General features: G+C 36.4%; 1 protein-coding gene across 1 annotated transcript in view; it reads right to left on the reverse strand.

The window, feature by feature from the left end:
* Positions 1-1,505: 1,505 nt before the first annotated feature.
* Positions 1,506-22,783, reverse strand: part of BCLAF3 (BCLAF1 and THRAP3 family member 3) — a 72,103-nt gene continuing 50,825 nt past the window's right edge. The window contains 5 exon segments of the mRNA XM_037821189.1: positions 1,506-1,709; positions 1,711-1,751; positions 4,003-4,011; positions 6,206-6,365; positions 10,659-10,757. Coding sequence (XP_037677117.1) covers positions 1,626-1,709; positions 1,711-1,751; positions 4,003-4,011; positions 6,206-6,365; positions 10,659-10,757 — 393 coding nt within the window. The 3' untranslated portion in view covers positions 1,506-1,625.

Raw genomic sequence — 22,783 nt, forward strand, 5'->3', positions numbered from 1 at the left:
AAATCAGTTGAATAGAATCAGTGCTGTTCATGGAGTTACATTTCTAGGTTTAACGTCTATTTTCCCTGCTCATACCATAAAGGCAGGGTCATGTGTCTTGTACTTGTTCACTGCTGTAATCTCAACACAGTATGTGTACAATAAATATTTGTTAAACAAATGACAAAATATTCAAGACTAGTAACGGTCCCCCAGAATATGGGAATAAACAAAATAAAGTGTTTAAAAATTTAACACAGATTTTTATAATTAACACAATATGAACCTGCCATACTACTATGAGCATGCATTTCTTTCTTACCATAAGCAGAATGTTAAATATGTTTAGAAAACCTGACTATAGAGATGATACACAGCATAAGACAGGCAATATACCTAAATTTATTACCTGATTAGCAATGAGTCAAGTGCTCTCACCAACCCCCCTTATTGCTGACTCATTTAAGGAAATGGCTGTCCCACCATTTAAAAATATATAAAAAATTAAATGTCTACAATAAGAGTTTTCATAATCAGTCATGAAAAACCAAGTTCTTACCTACCTTCAATTTCGATTTAGAAAGCTCTGTCTTTGTAAGGGTAAAACAGTGTTTTAAACAAGGCTGTAAGTCTCAATACAAAATTAAAATAATGTTCTCACAAATGGGCAAGCACTTCTTCAAGCAGAAACAGCAGCAATATTTTGTTTAATTACAAATAAATATTTCACAAAATCTTAATCAGGAATGTGTATGTACTGCTAAACAGAACCACTAAAACCTAAAGAATTAAGGTATTAGGGCCTAAAATTTCATTTAAAATCCCATAAATTTTATCTTACACATAGTAGGTACTCAATAGATATCAACTGAACTGAAAATAAACACATTATAAGATGTGCTTGCAAAGTGTGTAATGCTGTCATTGTAAAGTACAATTTTCAAATATGAGATTTTTGTCTGTCAGGTTTTTAAAAAGATTTAAAAAATATGATATTGAACAAGCTTACCCTGAGGGAAAAACAAGATGGAATATGGGTTACAAAATCTTTGTATATTTTCCACAGTAGCATTCTGAAATTTGAAAAGAGCAAAAGTTGTGGAAAAAGCTGAATGGACCTATTACTGAAAATTCAGTGCACTCAGAACTACCTCATGGAAAATATGAAGCACCTTTTCTCTAGCCTTCTTACATTGTAATATGAAATGTATGAATTATATAGACCTTCATCAAAAGAAACTTAAGCATACTTCAAGTTATAAGCCAAAATATCCTCAGAAAAAGAAAAATCCAGTATAGAATCTGCTAACTGTAAGGCCGCTATTGAAAATTCTTTCATGTACAGACACTGCAATTCGGACACTTTTGTTTTTGTTTTTATTACATAAGCAAAGCTTTCGACATATAAATATCTGGACAAAACTCAGTAAGTTCTCTCTATGAAACCATGCTCAGAGGAAAAAAGCATCAACAAATAATGCCCTTCAAGAGATTCTTTTGAGACTTTCTGCAAAAAAAAAAAAACAAAAAAGAAAACAAAAAAAAACCCACCCTGTATTTAATACAATTTTTTAATTGAATATTTTAATTTAAAAGCAATTGTTAGGTGTAAAAAAGTTGCAGCATTCCACTACTGAAAAATAAAGTTATTTTATCAAGAAAGTTACAGTATTAGTGCCAATTTTAACTTCTGATAAAAAGAGATGTTCCAAAATATCCTCCTGTAGTGTTCATTTCCATTCGTAACAATTCCAGATTAGATATCTGTGGCACTGTTTGTAAATTCCTATTGAGAGAAAACAAAAGAAATACAGACTTCAAAAGAAGAGTCAATTACAACATCTGAGCCAGAGTTTTGTTCACACTGTAATTTTCAAAATATTTTAATTTATATGATACAACTTGTACCCAAGATCCCTACAAAAGTATGTGAAACCCCAAAGATACAGAGTAACAAGAAAACACATCAAAGCAGGTATCAAATGACAAGTCAGTAGGACAAAGAAAACATATGGTACTAGATACACTGGTATTAGTAAATTGATGAAAACAGCATTCTGCTACTTGAGTGGATTTCATTGGGAGTATCCCAGGCATAAAAGCAAGAGACTCTTAAATCTTAGTCTCTCAAGTACAGAGCCCAACTTAACAAATGCACAACTTCAAACTAGCAATTGCTTTATAATTTGATAACCATTATTTTATCTTTTTTTATCATCTTTAATTCTAAAACTAAATGGACTCTTCTAGCTCAACTGATAACAGCAGAGAAAACCATTAGAGGGGGGAAAAAGGCTTCCTTGCTTTTGGATGATTACCTACAACATAAAAAGATGCACCCTAGAAGGCTTCAATAATACAGGAAAAGGAATTCACAAGAACAATAAGACTATGATTAAAGGGTAATGAACGTGGATTCTATACTGTGATACTACCCAAAATATTAAATTGCCAATCACAAACTGGACATAAGACCATGCAACTAATAAAAGAGCAAAAATGGTAGAATGGCATGTTTTCCAGAGACATTAAAAATAAAAATTTATTAATACATATATCCTTACCTTTTACTAGGATCTTACATTATTAAAACTGAAAGAAATTTAAAAGTTGATTTATTTCTTGACATTTGTATTAGTATGGAAACTTAATTCCAAACAAAAACAGTGCTGATAGAAAATTCTTATTCTCCTTATTAACAATATGTTCAATATATGCATACATATTTTTGTCAATATCATTCCTTTAAGAGGTAGACGTCATTGTATCCTATTTTTATTCATTATACAATATAAAATCATAAATTTATTTTCAAATATCTATAACCTATTAACAACTTTAAAAGGAAAGTCTAACTATAATTCTTTAAAAATTTCAACTGAATTATCTTGTTTATAAAACATGCAATTATTCTGGATCACCTTTGCCCTTGACATAGCTTCTTTCACACAATCTCTCAAATTGACCCTCCCTTCCAATTACCTGAAAGCCTATTTTAAGCTGAATGCTGAACTAGCTATATGAGCACCACTCTAGTCTAGGTTTTTATAACCTGAAACCTGGGTCATTGCAAATGCCCTTTTTTGGTCTTCCCGCACCTCATCTCTCTTCCCTTGAACTCTGCTTACTCATTGCTAACCAGGGATTGTTCTAAAGACCACTTTCTCCTCCTTCTAAGAAGATGTCTTACTTCTACCACATCAAATACTAAATATTCCACCCAGCTTTCAAGGTCCTTTATAATTTGCGCCTCCCACCTCCATCCTATATCCTACTGTCAAATGTGGATCTTTGACTTGAGCCCTTTCCATGTCCTGCTGTTCTTGATGATTCAGCTTATAACCTACCTCCTTTGTGATGAGAGTATAAATCAAAGCACTAAGCAGACATCCCTTGACCATTCCTACCATATTGATTTCTTCCTCCCTTTGGACATTTACCATCTGTGAAATTGAGCTCTTTGAAATATGGTTATACAGAAAAGAGTTAACATAGCTGTCCTGACTGCTATCCTTGGAAGGGCCTGCTTACAAGGTTGGCCCTTGGCTGGTGTCTGGGAACTTCGATTTCAGGTGGCAGATAAGCGTGGCTCACTGTGCCTAAACTGTTTATACAAACAATATGGTTTATGCTGAACACCTGCTTTCCTTCCAGGAGTCTGGAAATTGGGTATGTGCCTGGCAGGGGCACATGACTAGCCCCCAATAAAACAACAATAACAACAACAAAACCTAGGCCCTGAGTCTCTAACAAGTTTCCCTGGTTGGCAACATTTCTCACATGTTACCTCAACTGCTTGCTGGAGAAACTGAATGCCTCCTGTGTGATTCCATCGGGAGAGGACTCTACTCTGCAAGTTTTATCTGATCTCACCTGGACTTCACCCCATGCACCTTTTCCCCTTGCTGATTTGTCATATACCCTTTCGCTGTAATAAATCATAGCCATGTGTACAACTAGACACTGAATCCTTTGAGTCCTAGTGAATAACTGAAGCTGGGGGTGGTCTGAGAGACCCCTGACACAATGGTTCTGTTCTGTACACTAACTTTTTAGAGAATATGAAAGTGTGTGTATGTATACACACACAACAGTGCCCCTAATTTAAGGGCTACATTTTAGATGATACAAGAAGCAACAATGGAAAAAACCAAAGACTCCTCTTTACTTTAGGGCATGAAGGCAGAGGTAAGATGGAGTAATAGGTTAAGTCATCAATTTCTATTGACAGAATGGGGTTCCAGAGTGGCAGAGTCCTACCGGGACAGCTTACAGACCGAGTTCACTTGAGGCAGCTTAGGTCAGACCTTAGCAGAAAGAGAAGCTGCAATGCCTCATTCCTTTTTCAGAAGATTAGGAGAGTGTGGAGCCCAACTGTTAAGTAGGGTGCTAATAGCAGGGTACCTAATTTGATGCTGTACTCACAAAGATAGGTCTTGTTCTAACACAAACCTATAAAAAGCCTGGCTATGGCTTGCTTGCAGGCACTGACAGTGGCCAGATTAGAAAAGCCCATGTCAAAGTAGCTACTATACAATACCCAGAAGGGTAAGCCAAGGAAAAAGAGGAGTAGACACTGGAAAAGTAGCAGACAACAATCTTTCAAAAATTCATAGGCATTCAGACGGCAGTGAAAGGCAACAGGACGGTGGGCTGTGACCCGCATTAGACTTAACTACAATTGCTATATTTCAGATGATACAAAAAGCCTATCCCCACCCCCACCCCCAAATATGAGACCTATAGCAGGACACTTCTTGGGTCCTATGATAAAAGCCTGATATCTGATTTCTATTTACTGTTAAGTGGGGCTAGTGGACAATGTGGTTTGAAGAAAAGAATGATATACTGGAGCAAGTTCAACGAGTATAGAGAAACTGTAAGCCTAAGCAAACAGTCAGATAAGCATTCAGAAGCCTGAAATCATCTAAAAGTTAGAGGTAAAATTGGAGTTGAATGAAGCTAAAACTCAAAACCCAGCAAAGAGCTAACTGACCAGAAACCAATACCATCTACCAGAAACCCTACCTTGTATCTGAGGGAAGTTAGCCTTTGCCTTCCCTCTAGGGCAGAAATCAATGACTAGCTTCCCTGAGAACAGCAAGGATGACACTTGTGATTGGGAACAAATGTCTGAAAGATCTGCTGCAAAGAAACTCGCCACACAAGGCAGGGAAGAGAAGCAGCACTTCGCTCTAAGCCCCGGTACAGCCTGACAGCAGGGAGGTATACGAGAGGGGAAAATGATTCCAATTACACTCACATTTTTAAAAAAGAGATGGCTTTCATAAAACCAAGAGTGACATACACAGTGAAATTAGAAACTTCTAAAGCACTCAGTTAAAATTAGGAAATGGGGTGGTTACATAAGATATTCTATTTAACTCTAAAACTTAAAAAATTATCAGCTGTCAGCTTCATTCTACCAGTCAAATCTTTCAAAAACTGTTGTTTTATTATAATCACTAAGAAAGCTCACTGTAAAGATTTTGTAAGCATGAATATTTAAGGAACATTGATGATTATAAATTTTATAAAACCACAATTGGGCTATTTAATAGCAACACTAGAGATATGTATATTTCTCAGAAGAAAATAATCAGCTCAAAATTATGAACATAACTGAGTCAAAAAACTGACAAACATCCTTCACTTAACTGATGTTATGATTCTCATTTAAAATATAATTATCATATACAAGTTAATTTTATATCCTGTTTGTGCTGCATTTTGAAATTCTGGCATGGCTAATTTAAATAATAAAATCAATCTACAACTAAAATAGCATGCAATTAAAATTACCAAGTAAAGAAACTTGCTGTTATTAACATTAAGAGTTACTGTATTTTGCAATTTAATACAGTCAGTTCAATACTTCTTGGTAACTAGATAATTCACACTGTATAAGGCTAAAATATTAAAAGTCTACCCGTATTGTCATTTTAAAGATTGACCATATAACAGAAATTCTAAAGTAAAAAGTTCAAACAGTTGGCATATTCAAAGTATTTGAGGTATAATAGCTAAAAGCATTTTAACGTTAAACAGTCTCGCAACTTGATTATCATTATCTCTTTAAACTTTTATTCAACTGTCATGCAATATAAGAACATTTTTAAAATCTAGGTTTAAATCAAAATCAAATGAAAAATCCAATTTATCTTAATTAACATAGATAATTTAGGAGTTCAAAAGTCACAACATTTTTAAATGATTGTAATCCAACTAACCTTTTTTTCCCTCAGTAATCTTTCTCTGAATTTATTAGTGATAAATCCCCTTGGACCAGCGAACCGTAAATGCTGATATTTAGCCTGAATGTACAAGCTCTTCTGTACTAGGCCTGATTTGTAATGGGGCTGCAATCTGCCACTGCTAAAGTTGGTCTGTAAAGGAAAAAATAAATGTTAAAACTACAGCTTCCAAATTTACTTTATTGGTGTAACAGATGGGAAAATATTTGATACTTAAAAGCTGCTTCGATTCTAGGCACTTTAGATATTAAAAGGGAAGGAGTTATAGTGGTAATCAAGTTTCCCTTAAACTGGCTTCCCAGCTTATTTTATATACTAATAATTTTCTTTAAAAAAATCTTTGTTTTACATAAACCCAATTTTAAAAACTGGGAAGTTAAAAAATTGAAGTCAATTTTTGATATTTATCATGCTAGGAGAAATACAACCTTCAAAATCTTTAATGAGCTAAAATTATTCTTCTGATTCATAGTCAAATATATCAAGCCCCAAAGTAGTAGGGGAAAGACATAAAGTATCAACAGCTATTCAAGAATCAAAAACTCTCTTAACTTTACTCAGTACCTTAAAATCAATCTTTCTTTATCATAAAAATCCCACTGTAGCAAATATTTTCAAGATAGGAGTTATACTTGTAAAGGCTATTTCCTGGCCTGTATTCTGTCCAGTATTGCAATAGATATCAGAGCATAATAAAAATTTGTGTTTCTCATGTGGTAGATAAAAGGAATGGTCCTTTGTTAACTGACTGCTGGGGGTGAGAGAAGGAAGGAGATTCTTCAGTTTTGTCAATCATGAACCAAACTTCTCCAACATTCTCCAAACATGCCCCCTACTCTCCGCATATCACACACTCCTTCATGCCCACCTGCTTTCCAAGCATCCTCCTAGAATAATCTAAAAGGGAGCAGTGGCCCAAAGGTTCATATATGGACTCTAAGTCTGCCCTACTCAGCCTTAAAACCTTGGCTACTTGCTCATTGGGAGAGGCGGCATTAAGCTCTTGACTATGAAAGGGATTTCTCCCCAGCCACCCAAATTCTTCCACACAAAATAAATGTGAAACTTCACACATCAAACCCTAGGCAAAATTAAACTTTTAACAAGGACAAGTTCAGCATAAACTGAATATTGAGACCTCTAATCCCAAGAAGTTGGGAGAAAGTATGATAGAGAAGGAAAGACTTTGGTGACCCAACATACTCTCTCAGGCATATCTAACTGTAAAATAGTTCCGAACTTAGTAACTAAATTCATATCTAATACTATGTACAAGGTACAAAGACTAAACAGACCCACCCCTTTCCTTTCAGGGGCTGACAATTTAGTGGAAACCCCGGTCTAAGCACATGACAGGCAGCCAACAGGAATCTCCATCAAGGGTCTCTGAAGATATCCAAGAAAAAGGCTCTCCAAGCTTGAAGAGCATAAAACAGCATTTAGCTTTAATGGCACAAGGAAGAAGCCTTTTCTTCAAACTCTCTTTAGTTAAGGACTCAACCAGTGTTTATTTATTGGGCAGGGACAAGGGTCGGAATAAAAGTTGCAAACTCCATCCCTTCAAAACAGGAGTCACTCCATGCTAAATCTATTTCCATATGTGTTCTTTTTTATAAAATCAGAATTCTATTCAGAAGATTGGTATTTATCAGGGGCAAAATGTATTATATGTTAATGTGTTCTCAATTCTCTCAAGCAAATGCTCACAGTAAAAAGGAAAATATAACCTAGTTATATATGAATGGTTACAAAGTTGTATGGAGAGGACTTTGTCTTTTAATCAAATTCTTTCATTACTTGAAATAAAACAATACCCATCAGTCACATCTCAACTACTAGATGAGCACGGTCCAATCAAATGGGATGAAGTTAATAGTGGTCCCTTTTAGAATGCCTTGGGGAAAGAGTTTACTATTTGTAACTATTAAGGCTTAAAACAGAAAATAAAATTACAAAAAAAAATTATAGAAAGTTAAGGTCTGAATAAACCTGCATACACTTACAATGATATCAAAGAAGAGGTGAATCCCTCAACATGAAGCGCTAAACAATAATTCCTCAATAAACTCTATCATAAGATTAAACACACTATCAGTTAGCATCTAGGGAAGTCAATAAAACTGTCCACAAACACCACAATCGCTGCATTATATAAAAGACTTCTTCAAACACTACTTGTTTCTCCTCTGATAATAAAATTCAGATTAACCCAGCAACTAAGGCAATGCCAGAAAGAAGAGATTAGGGCTCCCTCAGGTGAGTTGCTTTTGCTGGAGCTGCTGCTTCTTTTTAAAAAGAAGACAGCTGCAAAGTTGTGAAAAGGAGAAATGGCTGCAAGGCACACAGCATTAAGTTACTAAGCTACTTGTTTAGTGAAAGTCATAATATATGTTATACTAAATTGTGGTTTTAAAGTTATGGCCTGATTAATGTTCAGACATTTAAATAGAGCATATACAATGTCTGGGTTCTACAATAATTTTCAAAGATTTGGTCACAGGAATGAGTTTTAATGCCTTGGAAATCTAGGTTTTGGTTTATTTTATTTAGATTTCATCCCCAGAGTACTTATAATAGGAAATAGATCAGGGGCAATGTTAGGGAAACAAATGTACAAACGGTATAGTAGACTAATTATAAAAATTAAGTAGATTCCTCCTTTCAGAATTATTTTAGAAATGGATATGTCATGCATAATGAAGCATATACATTTATTAAGAAGTATTTATGCCAGGCCTGTTTTATAATTATCTTAAGACTACAAAAATTTCAAGTAAAACAGAATTATAATGAGACACCATGATTGTGTTAAGACTATATGCACAAACTTGATACATTAAAGTTAATCTTCAGATTTATATTTCCTTTTTTCTTATTAGAACAGTTGTAGGTTTAGAGAAAAATCACGTAGAAAGTACAGAGCTCCCATACTACCCCCCACACACACACACTCGGTTTATGTTGCCAATTTTTACATATCTAACAAGGTGATCACTATTTGGCTTTGAACTACTCCAATTCACGTAAAGTAAATTTTAATGAAACATTTCCTTTTCTTAGGAAGGATTATTTTTTCCTACTATTTTACTATAAAGAATTGTGAAACTTTAAAACAGTCATATAACATCACACCAATTTAAATGGTTAGTCAAGAGGAAAGATTACTGCATATATTTTGAAAATTTTTTTCTAACAATTAATGGCAAGGAACCTTTCCTTAAGGGGGGTGGGGGTAAGAGGCAATAAATCTTATGACAATCTTAAAAAAATACTATCATCAATTATATCTGATCAATGAGAACAGCCACATGAAGGAACCAACTGGATCTGAAATCCCATCTACATTGTCTCTAAGTTATGCAGACATAAATTTTCAGTTGATTTTATGCCTAATAATTCAAGAGAATAAAAGATGGTATGCATTTATATAGTGTATGGCCATAGCTATTTTTGAAAACCTAATGTTTTTAGGTATATACACCACAGGTTAAAAATGTTATCTATGCAAGGCCTACAAATTGTGTTCTTCCCAGTGGGGAAAAAAAGTTTTAAATATCTAGAAAATCTGACTCTTTAGAAGCCAGGTATTCAGTGATCACTCAACTACCCTCCTACTCTATGGATCTGTGATAGTTTATACCGTCTTTCTGCTCACATTAACTTCCTCCTAATGAGCAAACTACTCTACCCAGCCTTCACAAAATAGCTCAAATTATTTTCTTTTCTTTGGAAGGGAAGAGGGGGGAAACAAGGTTGAATAAAAAATATCATAAGCAAGTAATTCACTCAAAATGAATTTAAAAAGCACCTACATTTTTGAGGACAAGGAGAGAAAAATACAGTACTTTGCACTGTAATTCTTATTCCATGTTTGGGGGATGAGGTATTCTGGATAAATTAAATATGTTGGTTGATTAAAAGCTATTACTTATATCAGACATAGCAGTATAAATAGAATGTAATAAAATATGCAATGACAAAGCTACTTGAACAGAATCTTTCTCTGATGATTCAGAAGGCCTCTGAGGGTTGCATATCTTTTGGCAGGACTTTTCAACCTATGAATCCTGGAGAAAGCTCTACATCTTTGTGCATATTACATCTTAGGAGTTAGTCAAAGGGAGGCTCTGGGACCTTTGCTTGCCTCCCCACCTAGAACCATTCCACCTGTTTTATGTATTTGCGTTCCATGTAATATTTGAAAAAAGGGTCCCAGTGATTAAAAAAAAGGCATTTAAAAATCAAGTCCCAAGGAAAGGAGTTACCATTAAACTGATTATAATTAACTAAAAATGTTCAGAGATGCTAGTTTATAGCTACTATTTATAGGACTATTACAAAACAGCTTTTAATTTAGTAATACTTAAAACATTATGCCCAAAGCATAAACCCAAAGCCAGAATTAAACGGAAAATAACACTCTACCTTAAAAGGTCTTCTAAAGCCTCTTGTATTTTGATGGATTCCCTCAACTTCAAGTGGTTTGTGAGTGGTGATGTCTCTTCTGTGCACAGTGTAATAATTCTGTATGAAAAAAGTGTTAGTATGGGTTAATATACTTTAAAGTGTATTTTAAAAGCTCATTTTACCATTTAAAAAACAAATGTTTTAAAAGTATGGGATTAAGAACACAAAGCATGTAGTTTAGCTGTGGGAACATGCATCTCTCTTTCAAAAATATTTAAGCATACTTCCTTCACACATCCCATGCTATTTTGTGAGGGGCCAACTTAATTCACGCCTATGAGAAGTGACTTTTAGAAAATGGAATATAAATTTACGATTTATTCACGTATTCATCCAGAAGAGAAAAGAAACCCATTAATATGAGAAGTTGCTAGTTACCATTCCTAAAGGAAAGAATTACAAATATCTAAGGCAGAGATTATGATGATCAACTTGATAAGACAGTTGTTCATTCCCATTATCATATATTCTAAACTTCACCAACCATCAGTAACAAGGAACAATTTTCTCTCTTATCCATAAAATTCTAAATACTGCACCTCTAATTCTTTTTGCACAGCCATACACTATGAATGGAGTCAGAAATCAAACACAGAAAACAGACTGAGAATTCTGATGGATTATTAGGTTCCTTGAAATTTAATATCTTTGAAAGTCTCTATTTTAATAACTTTGCTTTTCTACAACAAATCATACAACAAATGATAAGTCCAAACAGTCTTCAAAAGTTTCATTCACTTAGAAATACTGTATTATTTACAATTTAAGATAATAAAAGTTGCTAGCAAAAGGGGATTATATGCTTATTTCTGTACCACTTAGCAAAAACAAAAACAAATACCCCCATAATTCCAAGTATTAAAAAAATTCAACTATTTGGCAAAACAAAAATGTTTCCATTATCACTGGTAAAAATCTGAGTAAAGAATAGGCCATGATCATTATCAGTATTACTTTAGATGGAAAAAAAAATAATACGATGCTCCTCCTGCTCCTACAAGGGTTCAAAATATTTTTCCTTCTCTACAATCTATTCAGATGAACAATTACAATATTTTCTCATACATATGCCTTTATCACTACATGACTTTTTGCAAAATCCTCATATTCTACTTTCTTCACAGGGGTTAATGCCTCTTCATTTGTGGTAATGCCCTAACTACCTCATATTAAGGTCAGAGAGTGACTGGTTGACTTATAATCGAGTCTTTGATTAACTGAAAAATTTATATTGGGATTTTGTTCACCCTTGAGTATACCCCTAATACATTTGAGATTACTATACTAAGTTCATATTAAATGGATTTATGTTGTTTTTTCAGGAACATGTCTATGAATAGCATGGTACATCTACATGCTGCAGATCCCCTACCAGCCACAATGCATTACCTAGGAAGTAATTCTATGCATGACATAAATAACAAAAATAATAGTGGCCACCATTTACCAAGCACTTTTCCTGAGCATGATACCATGCCTACTTAATATTGTCTTTAACGTTCAGAACTACTTCACGAGGAAGATAGGATCACCATTCACCATTTTACAGCTGAAGACATAAGAGGACAGCAAAGTTAAGACATCTGTTCGTGTTCTTTGTCAAAAGCAAAGCTGAATCCAGAAATAGATAGCATAATACTGTGTGATGGTAGCACAATATTGTAGGTACACTGAACAAAGATGTCTGTGAGTAAAGCTGAAAAAGGTGGAATAGGGAAATGTATGACACCAGAGGTAAAGATAGATGAAAAAGACTGGGACTGTATAACTTGGCAAAAACTGGAGTGGCCAATGACTTGTTACTAAATGTACAAATATAAAAATGTCCTCACGTGTGGGAGAACAAATAAATGTCAACCATGCAGAATATTGAAAAATGAATGGTATTTGGGAAAAAAAACATAATCAAAGCAAACTGGAGTCTCTAGTCAACAGCAACATTGTAATATGCTTCCATTAAATGTAACAAAGGCAATATACAAAAGCTAAGTGTGTATGAGAGGGGGATATAGGGGAGGGATATGAGATTCTTGGTAGTGGTGGTGTTTTCTGTCCTAAGTATTATACTGTATTGTATGACATGTTATTTTTCTCTTTATCATCTTTATTGTTCACTAAAAAAAAAAACTGTTTTTTTTTGTAGTAATCAATATGTTCAAGTGCTGATTGTGTTAATAAATGTACAACTTTATGATGATACCGTGAATGACTGACTGTACACTGTGGATAATTGTATGATATGTGAATATATCTCTATAAAATTGTAGGAAAAAAATATAAATAGGGGTAAAAGTGCTGGAGAAAACATGGAGAGAGGGACGTACCTATTTACTGTTGATGAGGAGGCAGAATGGTGTAGCCTTTCTGGAGGTCAGTGTGGTGGTTCCACAAGAAGCTAAGTATGTGGGGGCCATGAGGTCCTGCAACCTCATTATAGGGTATGTACTTGGAAGATCTGAGAGCAGAGACAAGAATGAACATTTGTACACTAGTGTTTATGGAGGCAGTATTCACGATTTGTGATGGGTGGAGGTGGACTAAGGGTACATCAACTGAGGAACAGAAGGGTGAACTGTGGTGTGTGCATACAATGGAATATTGAGCAACTACGAGAAGGAGTGAAGCTGTGAGACGCACAAGGAGGTGAATGGATCCTGTAGACAGCATGTTGCGTGAAGTACGCCAGAAACAAATGCAAACACTATAATGCCTCACCAATATGGACTATCTAAAATGTGTAAACTCAGAATTGAATCTTAGAGCACAGCCTAACAGGGGAATGATTATTGTAATGGTCTCTAGATTGTAAGCTCTTACAGCAGTCAAATCTGTTCCTGAATTGTAACACTATCTCCAAACTCTGAGATGCTGATCCCTTTGTGTATAAACTGATTGGTCTCTGGAACATTAAGTATCTGTGTGACACCTGAAACTCAGAGCTAGAGCTTGGCAGATATGAATGTCAGTATTAGTGCATACAGCAATGTTAAAAAAAAAAAAAAACAAGCTGAAAAAGACCCCAGACTTCAATTAGAGATATGAATGAAGCAGATCTGGTTAAGACTAGCGCAAATCAGGCCAAATAGTAAAGGTTGAAACTGACTGTGTTTTTTTTTTGTTTTTTTTTTTAAAGTTTTAAAAATAACATTTATTTTTTTTTCAAACTTTTAATTGTGCAATATAGAAAACTGAAAAGCACAAGAAGCAAACACAAAAGTCATCCAGAATCACAAGCAGTTTACGGGTTGACATATCCTTCTAGGTGCTTTATGTGTATACATACAACTGAGCATACATTTTTATGTGTTTCATGCTTTTTCATGAATATTTACCAATTCAAAGTCCCAAAGCTGTGAGTACTGGGATATAACCAAAAATACATGACACCAACTCAATCAAGGGGGGAAAATGTATTCCTGCCTTTCTTTGGGACAATTTCATAAAAGACAAAAATGCAACAGGCTTCTATAGATATGGCAGAGTTAACAAATACTGCATTCCCTTAATGCTCAATTTAAAATTAGACATAAAGAATACAACAAGTATAATTCATCTAAGAGAATTCATGTTCAGATCTATATTGAAATAAGGTATGTTTCCACTGAATTATTTTTAGCAATGTCCTATGGTATAGCCAAGAGATGCCCAAGTACAATGGTTACATCAAAATGGAAATATGAACACAGTTGCATACATCCCTCCCCCCTGCACGTTCTTCCGCCCCTCTGCAGCCAACCTAATAAGTTCTGATACCAACTGCTCAGAGGTCGTTTAACAATTCCATGTCAAAGATGCTTCTTTTCTATCAACAAAAAGATATTTATAAATTCGTTAATTCACTACTCTACTTTTTATCATACATTGTCACCTCAAGAAATCTAAAAAGCTTAGATATTGTGAAATAATGAATCTTATCTGCAATAAACACAGGTATTTTACAAAAAAAAATTCACATAGAACTATAGTTATAATCTAAAACTGTCTTCTAGATCTAGAGATACTAGCAAAGAGCCCTGCCTCTTCTTCCTCTTCCACTATTTCAATGACTAAGTACAGAAATGCATCTGGCTCCAAGAGGTGGATTAGCAAAGTCACTCCCAGAAGACAGGCCTTCCTTTAAACTAACACAAGGACATTTCTATAGGGATTATCTTTCTACTTCTATTTTTAGTATACTTTGGACATTAGGACTTGTCCTTTAATACACAGCAATAACTAAAATGCCTATACAGAACAATGGTCAAACAATCTGAACTTGTCTAACTCGCAGGCAAAGAACCCTTCCCTCTGCACTTCGTTCCCTACCCCACCCCCACCCCCTCAGCACACTGCTCCAAGATATCCAGTTCAACAGTGCCATTCCCCAAATACAGCCATTCTTCTGTATTAACAGAAAAAATATTTAAAATGTTATTTTACACTCTGTACTTTTAACATATATTGTATCCTTGTAAGCATCTAGAAAAACTAGATGTTTCAAATAAGGACTTAAACTTGTCCACGATACACACAGTAGCTCTGAATAAACCATACACATGTAACAAAGGATATAATCTGAAAATGTCTTCTAAATAGGAATACTCTGGCCTAGAATCCTTCCTGTTCTCATCTCTATCAACCCAGTGGTTGCATGTGCAATGCTTAGAGGGTTTTTGTTTTTTCATTTTTTTTTAAATGATTTTGCTTTCACAAGTAAAATTCTGTCATTTTCAAAACAAGTCTTCCCTATAAATTTTAACACAAAATGTACAAAATGTGTTAGTTTACTAACTCTACTGTCATACACTGGTCTAGAAAGACTAGATAAAAAATGAGTACTCGTTTGTCCACTATATACACTATATACACAGTGAAGTAAAACAAAATACACAGAATATATAGGATAATGGTTTATCTTGCCCAACTACAGACTTACTGGCAAAGAGCCCTTGGCACTTCCTTCTCCCTCCTTCCTGAAACAGCACAAACAGAATATGTACTGCTCTGAAGGTGGTTTGATCATTCCATCTCCAAAAAATATTTCATATGACTTTTAACAAAACAATATCTACAAAATGTGTTATTTTACTACCTCTACTTTTAACATACTTTGTGCACTTCTAAACATCTAGAAAGACTAGATGTTTCAAATACGGACTTAAATTTGTCCACTATATACACAGTAGTGTTCAATAAACTACACACACGTAACAACTGTTAAATCTGAAAGTGTCTTCTAAATAGAAACATTTTGGGGCTAGAGCCCGTCATTTCTCCTGATTCCTTTTCTCCACCGCAAACCCAGTGGATGAGCTACAAGCACCTGTGTCACTTAGATGGGGTTTTCTAATTTCATTTCCAAAAGTCATTTTCAGAAGACAGCCTTTCTAGGAATTTTAACACAAAGTGTACAAAATGTGTTAGTTTACTAACTCTACTTTTGTCATACATTGGCAACCTCTTTAATATCTAGAGACTAGATATTATAAAATTAGGACTCATTTGTCCAGTATATACACAATATATACAGTACAGCAAAGTTAAATGAATACACATAACATACATGGCAATGGATGATAAGAAATGTTCTAGTACACACTAGCAAAACACCTTTTTCAATTTCTTCCCTCCCACCTCACTCAAACCAATGAACAAGTACAATGTTCAGAGGTGGTTTAACAATTCCATTCCCAAAGACAGTATTTCTCATCAATTTTTAAGAGCTATTTACAGTGCTATCCTACTACCTCTGTTTTTAAACACATCAAGTACTTCTAAACATTTAAAAAGACTAGCTATTTCAAATAAAAATTTACTTGTTCACTGCATATATAGTACTGTTCAATAAAACTGTACACACATAACAATGGTTATAATCTGAGGTGTCGCCTAAATGTGACCATCTTGTCCTCGAACCATACCCTCCTGACTTCCTTTTCTCCACCACCAGTTCAGTAGACAAGTACAGGCAAGTGTAATGGTTTGAGGTGGTTGAACAAATTCATACCCAAAAGTCATTTACAGAAGACAAGCTTTCCAATAAATTTCAACATAAAGTATACAAAACATACTAATTTTAATAACTACTGGCAACCTCTTTAAAGTCTACAGACTAGATGCTGCAAAATTAGGACTCATTTGTCCATTATATACACAGCCAAATGAAATGCACAGGACATACAGAAAAAGTTTTGTCTGAACACACTAACAAATTACATTTTGCTATTGCTTCCCTCCCACTTCCTCCAAACCACTGAACGAGTATATAGACAGTTGTATGCTGCTGAGAGATGGTTTAACAATCCCATTTTCCAAAAGACACTATTTCCTATGAATTTGAGCAAAACAGTATTTACAAAGTAATATTTTACTACTACTACTTTTAACATACATTGGGCACTTCTAAACATCTAGACAGACTAGATGTTTCAAATAATGACTTAGTTCATCCACTATATACAGAACAGTCTTGAATAAACTGCATACATCTAACAACAGTTAATCAGAAAGTGTCTTCTAAATATGCACATTCTACTCTAGAACCCTTCCCTTTTATCCTTCCTCCACCAACCCTGGGGGCTATACTGCTCAAAATTTCAGAAGACAATCTTTCTTAGGAATTTTAACACAAAATGTACAAGATGTATTAGTTTACTATGTTTTTGTCATACACTGGCAACCTCTTAACATCTAGAAGACTAGATGCAAATTAGGACATGTGCGTCCATTATATACACTATATACATAGCAAAGTAAAACCAAATGCACAAACATAGGGACAATGGTTAATCTTGTCTCATTATAAACATACTGGCATAGAGCCCTTTGCACTTCCTTCTTCCTCCTCCCCCAAACCAGTGTACAAAATGTGTACTATTTAGAGAGGTGGTTTGGCCATTCCAAAAAACTCCGTACTATTTCATATGAATTTTAACAAAAAGATAACTACAAAATGTGTTCTACTACCTCTACTTTTACCATATGTCAGGCACTTCAGAACATATAGGAAGAGGAGATATTTCAAAAAGTACTTAGCATTGCCAATTATATATACAGTAGTGAAGAATAAATTGCACACACAAAATAATGGTTATAATATGAAAATATCTTCTAAATATGACCAGTCTGGCATACAACCTTCTCTTCCTCTTCTTAGCCTTCTGCTTCTTGGCCTCCAACCCACAGAAAGCGTGGTTGTGTCTCTCTCCCGCTGTCGCTTCCAGAGGCAGTCTAAATTCCATTTCAAAGTCAATTCCAGAAGACATTCCTAAGATTTTTTTTTTCCCCCTAACAAATGGACAATACAAGACATGTGATTTTCTATCTCTACTTTATCATACATCGGCAACCTCTTTACATCTAGTAAGCCTAGATGTGGCACAAGTTTTCTTTAAAAAGGTTGGGGGGAAATTTGAGAGCAGCTTTTTCATATTATATACACAGGCCTTCTTCTATAAATGGCCAGTAAATCTTCCCAAAAGGTGGTGGGCACTTCTTATTGGACAAATGTCGCAGGTTAGTCTACCATTTCTCTCTTTCAATGTCAAGCAAGGTCTGGCAGAACGAAGACTAACTGCCCTAAGGCCCGCTAACCGTTCCACCCGTCGTCGTCCCGGGTTCCGCTCAACTTCCAGGCCCGTTAAGGCCTTTGTCCGTCGTTGTTGGGACGAGGTGGCATCTCGTCCAATTGGAATGGGGTGGTCACCCCAGGTCCCGGATCTGTGAGGCTCCGTGGCCCAAGCCGAAGAGAGGACCGAGCCTGAGTCTACACAACCCGCCTTCTGGGCGCTCGAGTCCCCTAACGGCCCTCCGCGGCATTCGGGAAGCCGCCATTTTCCTCTCCCTGCCACGCCCGCCGCCGGGCAGGTCTGGGCAGGGAAACCCGGCGGCCGGCGGGGTCCAGGCTCGGAGAGGCCGCCGCCGCCGCCGTCAAGACATCATGGGGGAAAGGGAGGACCGGGTCCTGCCGCTGCCCCAGGGCCTGGACCAAGACGGTGGACAGTCGCGGTGAAGACTCTGAGTCTCCGCAGGCAGAGACCACAGGGCGCCCCCGGGCCCCCAGCTCACCCGCCGGCCCGGGGCCGGAGGGGTCCGAGGGCCCGGAGGGGCTGGAGAACACAGGCCGCGCTCCGCTTTCCGACGCACTCCTTTCAGCGCGCTCTCGACCGGAACTCCTGACTGTGTTTTAAAACTTCAACTTTCATGTGAGACCAAAGGAAGAGATGTTCATTTGGTGCAGGATCTATGTTTTCCAAACAATATAACTTTTATAGTCAGTTTGTTCAAATACCATAATTACATGGAACTTTGAATAGGAAGTGAGACATGGTAGGTTTGTATAGGTTAGAGTGAAACAGCGACACATCCCAAAGTAATTTGGACAGAGAATAAAAATATATATGCAGGGCCCCCCTGAGGAGCTGGGGGGAAATGCGGAAGTGTTGGACTTCCTCACCTGCATTGTTGCTGATGTTCTCACAGACATTGAGGACTGATGGCTTGGTATGCCTAGCCCTCTATCTTGGGGCTTGCCCTTATGAAGTTCATTACTGCAAAGGAGAGGCTAAACCTGCTTATAATTATACCTACGAGTCTCCCCCTGAGTACCTGTTTGTTGTTCAGATGTGGCCCTCTCTCTCTAACTAAGCCAACTCGGCAGGTGAACTCAATGCCCTACCCCCTACATGGGACCTGACTCCCGGGGGTGTAAATCTCCCTGGCAACACAGGACATGACTCCCAGGGATAAATCTGGACACAGCATCGTGGGATTGAGAACATCTTCTTGACCAAAAGGGGGATGCAAAATGAAACAAAATAAAGTTTTAGTGGCTGAGAGATTTCAAACGGAATCGAGAGGTCACTCTGGTGGACATTCTTAGACACTATATAGATAACCCTTTTTAGGTTTTAATGTATTGGAATAGCTAGAAGTAAATACCTGAAACTATCAAACTCCAACCCAGTAGCCTTGACTCTTGAAGATGACTGCATAACATTGTAGCCTACAAGGGGTGACAGCGTGATTGTGAAAACCCTGTGGATCGCACTCCCTTTATCCAGTGTATGGATGGATGAGTAGAAAAATGGGGACAAAAACTAAATGAAAAATAGGGTGAGATGGGGGGGATGATTTGGGTCTTCTTTTTTACTTTTATTTTTTATTCTTCTTCTGATTCTTTCTGGTGTAAGGAAAATGTTCAAAAATTGATTGGGGTGATGGATGTACAACTATATGATGGTACTGTGAAGAGTTGATTGTACACCATGGATGACTGTATGGTATGTGACTACTATATCTCAATAAAATGGAATTTAATTTTAAAAAAAAAAAGCAAAGCTGAGAATCAGGCCTGAATCCTTAACCCCACTCTACTAAACTTCTGTTTTTCTAATACGAAAATTTCAGCTTAATTTCCTCAACAAAGGAAAAGTGCAATTTAAAATAGTTTATTCCTTTAACAAATGTTTCCCGGACAGGACTAGTGGGTAAAGTGAAACAGCGACACATCCCAAAGTAATTTGGGCAGAGAATAAAAATATATATGCAGGGCCCCCCTGAGGAGCTGGGGGAAAATACGGAAGTATTGGGAAATAAGTTATCTATTTTAAAACATAACTAATTAGAGCTCTACTTATATACATTCCAGATGGATTAAAGGTTTATTGAAAATAAAATCATAAAAGCACCAGAAGAAAACATAGGAGAACACAGGGAAATCTTCAGGTACCAAAAGGCTTTCAAAAGCACAATAAGAAATCTACAAATTAAAAAGGAAAAGATGGACAGATTCTGTCAAATAACTATCAAAAACATGTTTATGACAGAAGCTATTCCAATTAATGAGAAAATTAGTTACAACGTATATGAAATACAATGGGTTTAAAGCCTTTATATATGAGGTATTCCTGAAATCAGGAAAGAGAAAAATTAACACATAAAAAAATGTAGAGATGCTCAGGGTGATGTCATCAGCATGGTGATGTAAGATATCCCTTGGAAAAGTACCCCCTCAGAATCAACTAATAAGAGGAAAAATCCCACTTGATTAGAGCTCTGGAGGACAAAAGACACTGGAGAAGGACTTCACAAATGCTGAATCAAAGAAAAAGAAAAATAATCTCCAAGTTCAGGTAGATTTCCTTCCTGGGCCCGCCAGTCCAGACCCCTCTCCCAACTTGGTCCAGTGCAGCTTGGGAGATACAAAGAGGCAGCATAACCTGGGTCCCTCCTGCCCAAGATGCAGACTATACAGTCACTCATAGCAGCGAGTTAGAACACCATTCATATCCTGGCACAGGGGCCCAAGTCAGCACAGAACCAAGGCAGAACACAGACCCAGGGCAGAACTGCTGAGGAGTGCACATACAAAAGAGCCCCCAGGGTGACAGTGTGATTGTGAAAGCCTTGTGGATAACATTCCCTTTATCCACTCTATGGATGGAAGAGTAGAAAAATGGGACAAAAACTAAATGAAAAATAGGGGGGGAATGATTTGGGTGTTCTTTTTTACTTTTATTTTTTATTCTTATCTTTACTTTTTCTGGTACAAGGAAAATGTTCAAAGAATGGATTGGGGTGATGAATGCACAACATACGATGGTACTGTGAACAATTGATTGTACACTTTGGATGACTGTGTGGTATGTGAATATATCTCAATAAAATTGAATTTAAAATAAAAAGACCCCCAGAGAAAAAGAGAGAGAGAGACCATGGCAGAACTGTTGGCAAGAGGTGCACACACTCAATCCAGTCTCTGTTCGCTGGACCACCTCAACAGAAAAAGGACCTTTCTGCATTGACCCAACCTATAAAGTAGGGGGATCCTAAGTTCACATAGCATATGTTACACCCACAATAATCCATCCATATCTCACATTATCATCACTTAGCCGTACAATCCTCATCACTCTCCATTTAAACAATTCTCATGACCCCAAATATCTTGTAGCTCTTGTCAGCCCTTAATTATTTGTCTCTAGTATGTGTGTAATACTAGTATGGTATTCCTATTAATTATAGACCCTAGTATACAATATGTTGATTTTTCCCATATATCCTTCTGTTGTCAACTCTCTGTGCTAGTGTCATACTTTAGAAGTATATCATGCAAGCCTCTATCTATATCTGTGGTGCTGATCTGTGGGAAACATGCCTTTAAACAACCCTTTCAATCCTATTTGCCTTCAATATAGCTCTGATACTTATAATCCCATTAACAATCGCCACCCCTATCCATTACCATACCTTTGAATTTACATACAGTGTTTTTTTTTTTTTTTTTTTTTTTTTTTTTTTTTTTTTTTTTTTTTTTAGCTTTTATAAAGGGGGTTTATTTGGTTACAAAGTTACAGTCTTAAGGCCATAAAGTGTCCAAGGTAAGGGGGTACCTTCACTGGAGGATGGCCAGTGGTGTCCTGAAAACTTCTGTTAGCTGGGAAGGCACGTGGCTGGCATCTGCTCCAGAGTTCTGGTTTCAAAATGGCTTTCCCCCAGGACATTCCTCTCTAGGCTGCAGCTCCTTAAAAATGTCACTCTTAGTTGCTCTTGGGGCGTTTGTCCTCTCTTAGCTCCTCAGGAGCAAAAGTCTACTTTCAAAGGCCATCTCCAAAATGTCTCTGTAAGCTGAAGCTCCTCTCTCAGCTCCTGTGCATTCTTCCAAGTGTCCCTCGTGGCTGTAGCAAGCTCTCTCCTGCTGTCTGAACTTATATAGTGCTCTGGTAAACTAATCAAGGCCCACGCTGGATGGGCAGGGCGACACCTCCATGGAAATTACCTAATCAGACTTATCACCTACAGTTACATACAGTGTTTTATACCAATGATTTCTTGCCAATGTTTAACCTTAAGGTACTAATCCAGTGATGACTAGCATTCTAATATGCTGAATTATATAATCTTAGCAAGTAATTAATATATCACTTTCAGGCCCAAGTTAATATCTGAGCCCACTGAGACTTTTAAATAATCTACCTCTTTATTAAGTCAATATGTATAACTTGATGGACAAATGTCCTCTATTCACCTATACTACCTCTCTTTTTACCCCAGGGCCTTTTATTAAATTAGAAATCCCTAGTCATAGGAGTTCACAATCTTGA

This window comes from Choloepus didactylus, chromosome X, assembly GCF_015220235.1.
Source record: "Choloepus didactylus isolate mChoDid1 chromosome X, mChoDid1.pri, whole genome shotgun sequence".
In the NCBI taxonomy this organism is placed as follows: Eukaryota; Metazoa; Chordata; class Mammalia; order Pilosa; family Megalonychidae; genus Choloepus; species Choloepus didactylus.